The sequence below is a fragment of the Cottoperca gobio genome, chromosome 1 (assembly GCF_900634415.1).
Source record: "Cottoperca gobio chromosome 1, fCotGob3.1, whole genome shotgun sequence".
Classification (NCBI taxonomy): Eukaryota; Metazoa; Chordata; class Actinopteri; order Perciformes; family Bovichtidae; genus Cottoperca; species Cottoperca gobio.
In genome coordinates, this window is record NC_041355.1 from 12,015,022 (window position 1) to 12,018,847 (window position 3,826).

At 38.2% G+C, this 3,826-nt stretch overlaps 1 protein-coding gene across 1 annotated transcript; it reads right to left on the minus strand.

Annotated features, from left to right (window-relative positions):
* Positions 1–555: 555 nt before the first annotated feature.
* On the minus strand, positions 556–2,299 carry LOC115010583 (sialidase-3-like). Its single transcript, XM_029435239.1, has 2 exons — positions 1,993–2,299; positions 556–1,881 (listed from the first exon to the last, which is right to left on the minus strand). The coding sequence occupies exons 1-2, from the start codon at positions 2,218–2,220 to the stop codon at positions 904–906; spliced, it is 1,206 nt and encodes a 401-aa protein (XP_029291099.1). The 5' UTR covers positions 2,221–2,299; the 3' UTR covers positions 556–903.
* Positions 2,300–3,826: the final 1,527 nt, after the last annotated feature.

The following is a 3,826-nucleotide window of genomic DNA, read 5'->3' on the forward strand; positions in this document are numbered from 1 at the left end:
GCAACATCTTTGGCTGCAAGTATTTCCAGGAGATGTAGATCACACCTTTCCACCCTGTTTTTTGCAATGGTAGTGTTGGAAAATAGGGCGTTCCACAATAGTCTAAGTTTCAGTTTTATGTGATTAGATTTTGAGTTATCCTTTACTCAAATGCCAAAGGAGCATTGCTTTAGTTTATAGGCAGCCACATTAGCATAGTGACTGCTTCATTCATTCATTATTTTAGTGATGTGGGTTGAATGATATACTGTAAGAAGTGACTCATTAAATCAAACAATATTATGGGCTTTGAACTAACTGTTGGTTCGTAAATAAAAAATCCAATTCCTGTTTGGAGTTAACAATTGTCAGAAAAGCAAGTTTTTGTCAGACTTTGATCTCATTAGTAAGGTGGAAAAAATGTTGTTGACTGCATATATCAATGTTACTTATTAGTGACGATGTTTTATTATGTTACAGTCGTATTTCTATTTAAAAAGGAAGTCGTTTTCTGCTGTTTATTTTTCAGTCACCTTATTATTCAGAAAACCAATAAAGAAAACTCTTATAACGCCATTCATTTGTCATAAATCTTGTTTTCTTTACATTTAATAAACAACATAAACTGTGTAAATATAGCATCTTTTAAAGTACACCTTACACGTTTAAAATGTTAGTACAGTATCATACATAATTGTAATGGTTGTTACAGCTGAAAGCAAAACAAAAAACCAGATCAATCATTTTAATGCATGGTGTAAATAATTATAACTTCGATTGCAAATCGTTATACAACACTTTTTATATATTCAGAAGGTATGAATACGATTTAAGTGCATTAGTATTCCACAGGTTACTTTGAAGTCCCATATGAGGGATGTCATTTGTGGTATAGCCACAGTTAAAAGTAAAAGCAATGGATATTTACTCCCCAATGCCCTGCTTGACTTCATTGTAGTTAAAAACCTTATAGGCTATCTGTTCAGTTTCACAGACCTTCCCACACTCCATAAGACATGCAAACCACCCGTCATCAATGTATGCCAGGTCTGAGTAACCACTGGGTCCACAGTTAATGATCCAGGGTTTGCTCCATGCATTTGGGTCGCCTGGAGATTTATTCAGATACACTCCTAAATCACTCCTTTTGCCCTTATTGCTCGGGTGGATGAAGAGCAGCCACTTGTTTGGGCTCTGGCTTGGAGCCCCCTCTGCATTTACACATTCACTTTGAGCTGGAAAAGAGACCACACTTCCCTGACAGCCTTTACACGTTTCCGGAAGCTTTTCATTAACACTCAGCTTAGAGAAATCTTCTCCCTTATTTGTACTGACAGCTTCTTCCCGATGACCTTCCTCACAACGTGCATTGCAGTAGATGAAGCTCTTGTCTGTATCGGCAAAATATTCGGCCATTTCACATTCAAGTGACTTATTTTTAAGCATTTTGCCAAATTGCCATGTGTTGCCCTCATCGTCACTATACAGGGAGAGTGCATGTGGAGTAAAGGAATTACATGGTTTACAAAAGCAACTGCAGCTTGAGGGAGAGCAGCAGTCAGAAGCATATGCATACACTGGGACAATCAATCTACCACTCTCTGTTTGAAGACCATGGCCTGGCCCAACAGCAAATGTGGCCCAGTCAGTCGAGTCAGTCAAATCAGTCAAATCAGTCAAATCAGTCACGTCACTCCAGTTTTGGCCAGCATCGTTAGTTGTAACATAGCAGAGATGAGCCTTGTTGCAGCCCGACGATATCTGCCACTGCTCTGAGGTGGTGCCTTCCACACAAATGAAAAACAGGAAAAGTGTTTTGCTGATCTTCTCATAAACCGGGCAGGGGTTCATAGGGCGGTATCCATCACGGTGTGCCTCCTTCACCGGTTTTAGCTCTGACCACTAAAAAAGATATTACTCAAAGGTTAAAAATAATGAACATAGCATGGATGAGGTTGAAAAGAAAATGATAACAAGTAGTACAACAGTAAAACAGTTGCTTGGGATAATTACCTGAATTGTCACTTCATGAGTGGTTTCGTCCTTGTTTATCATTCCTGTCTTCATGACCAGTGCCTCTGCGCTGGCATCTTCTGTATTCCTCCGCTTCTCTGAAAAGGCCATTAGGATTTGTTTGTCTCTGTTGTAGAAAAGAGCAGGAATCCTGTACACTTCTTTCTTTCTGGAAATAAAGACGGTTTTCTCTTCTGCTTCGTATAGACATGAGTGTTTGTTGCCCATGGTTGCGTAAAATCATACAATGAAAGGAAGACACGCAGCTTTCTCCTCCAGGATTATCAAAGTTTGCCTGTGTCAAAGTTTTTTTTCATGATGGGTGTTAACGTCTGTAAATAAGGAAGTTTTTATTGCACAACCTGAAACTCCCGGTCAACACCCAGGTTGGTAGATCATTTAATAAGACTTCCTTCTTCCATTTCCTCATCTTGAGTATCAGTACATTTTCAATTACAGCCAAAGTTTAGTCCTTAAAACAGATAAAGTAATTATTGTAGGTGACTTTAATATTCATGTGGATGTTGATAGTGACAGCCTTAATAATGCATTTATCTCAATATTAGATTCAATTGGGTTCAGTCAAAATGTACATGAACCAACTCACTGTTTAAACCACACTCTGGACCTTGTTCTGGGATATGGTGTTGAAATTGAAAGTGTATCAGTGTGTCTACATAATCCTCTTTTATCAGACCATTTTTTAATAACTTTTGAAGTCCTGTTACTGGACTACAAGCCAGCAGGCAAAATATCCTACGCTCGATGTCTATCTGAAAGTGCTGTTCAATACCAGGACTCAATATCAATATAATGGAGGACTCCAATGCTAACTTTAGTCCCTCTCAAATTAATCATCTTGTTGATAGTGCTGTAGCCTCACTGCGAATAACACTCGACTCTGTCGCTCCTCTAAAGAAGAAGAAGATCATAAAACAGAAAAAGAAAGCTCCATGGCTTAATTTACAAATCCGCAAACTAAAACAAAAGTCGAGAAATCTTGAAAGTAAATGCCGTTCCATTAAATTGGAAGAATCTCGTTTAGTCTGGTTAGATCTTCTTAAAACGTATAAGAAGGCTCTCTGTAATGCCAGAGCAGCTTATTACTCTTCCTTAATAGAAGAAAATAAGAACAACCCCAGGTTTCTTTTCAGCACTGTAGCCAGGCTGACAGAGAGCCACAGCTCTACAGAGCCTTCTGTTCCTATATCTCTCAGTAGTGACGACTTCATGAGCTTCTTTAACCATAAAATTATAATTATTAGAGACAAAATTAATCTCCTCCTGACCTCAATTGGTAATGACTTAACTTCAACCTCTTTTAAAAACATTCGTAACTCCTGAAATATATCTAGACTGTTTTACTCCAATCAACCTTAACCAACTAACTTCAACAATCTCATCGTCTAAGCCATCAACCTGACTTTTAGACCCGATTCCAACTAAACTGTTTAAAGAAGTTTTACCCTTAATTAACACCTCGTTATTAAATATGATCAACCTGTCTCTATTATCTGGCTACGTACCACAATCCTTTAAAGTAGCTGTAATAAAACCACTTCTTAAAAAGCCTAGTCTTGATCCAGAGGTTTTAGCCAACTATAGGCCGATATCTAACCTTCCCTTTCTCGCTAAGATCCTTGAGAAAGCAGTTGCAAAACAGTTATGTGATTTTTTACATAATAATAGTTTATTTGAGGTTTTTCAATCTGGATTTAGAGTTCATCATAGCAAAGAGACGGCACTGGTGAAAGTTACCAATGACCTGAATGGCATCAGACAAAGGACTTGTCTCTGTTCTTGTCTTGTTAGACCTCAGTGCTGCTTTCGACAC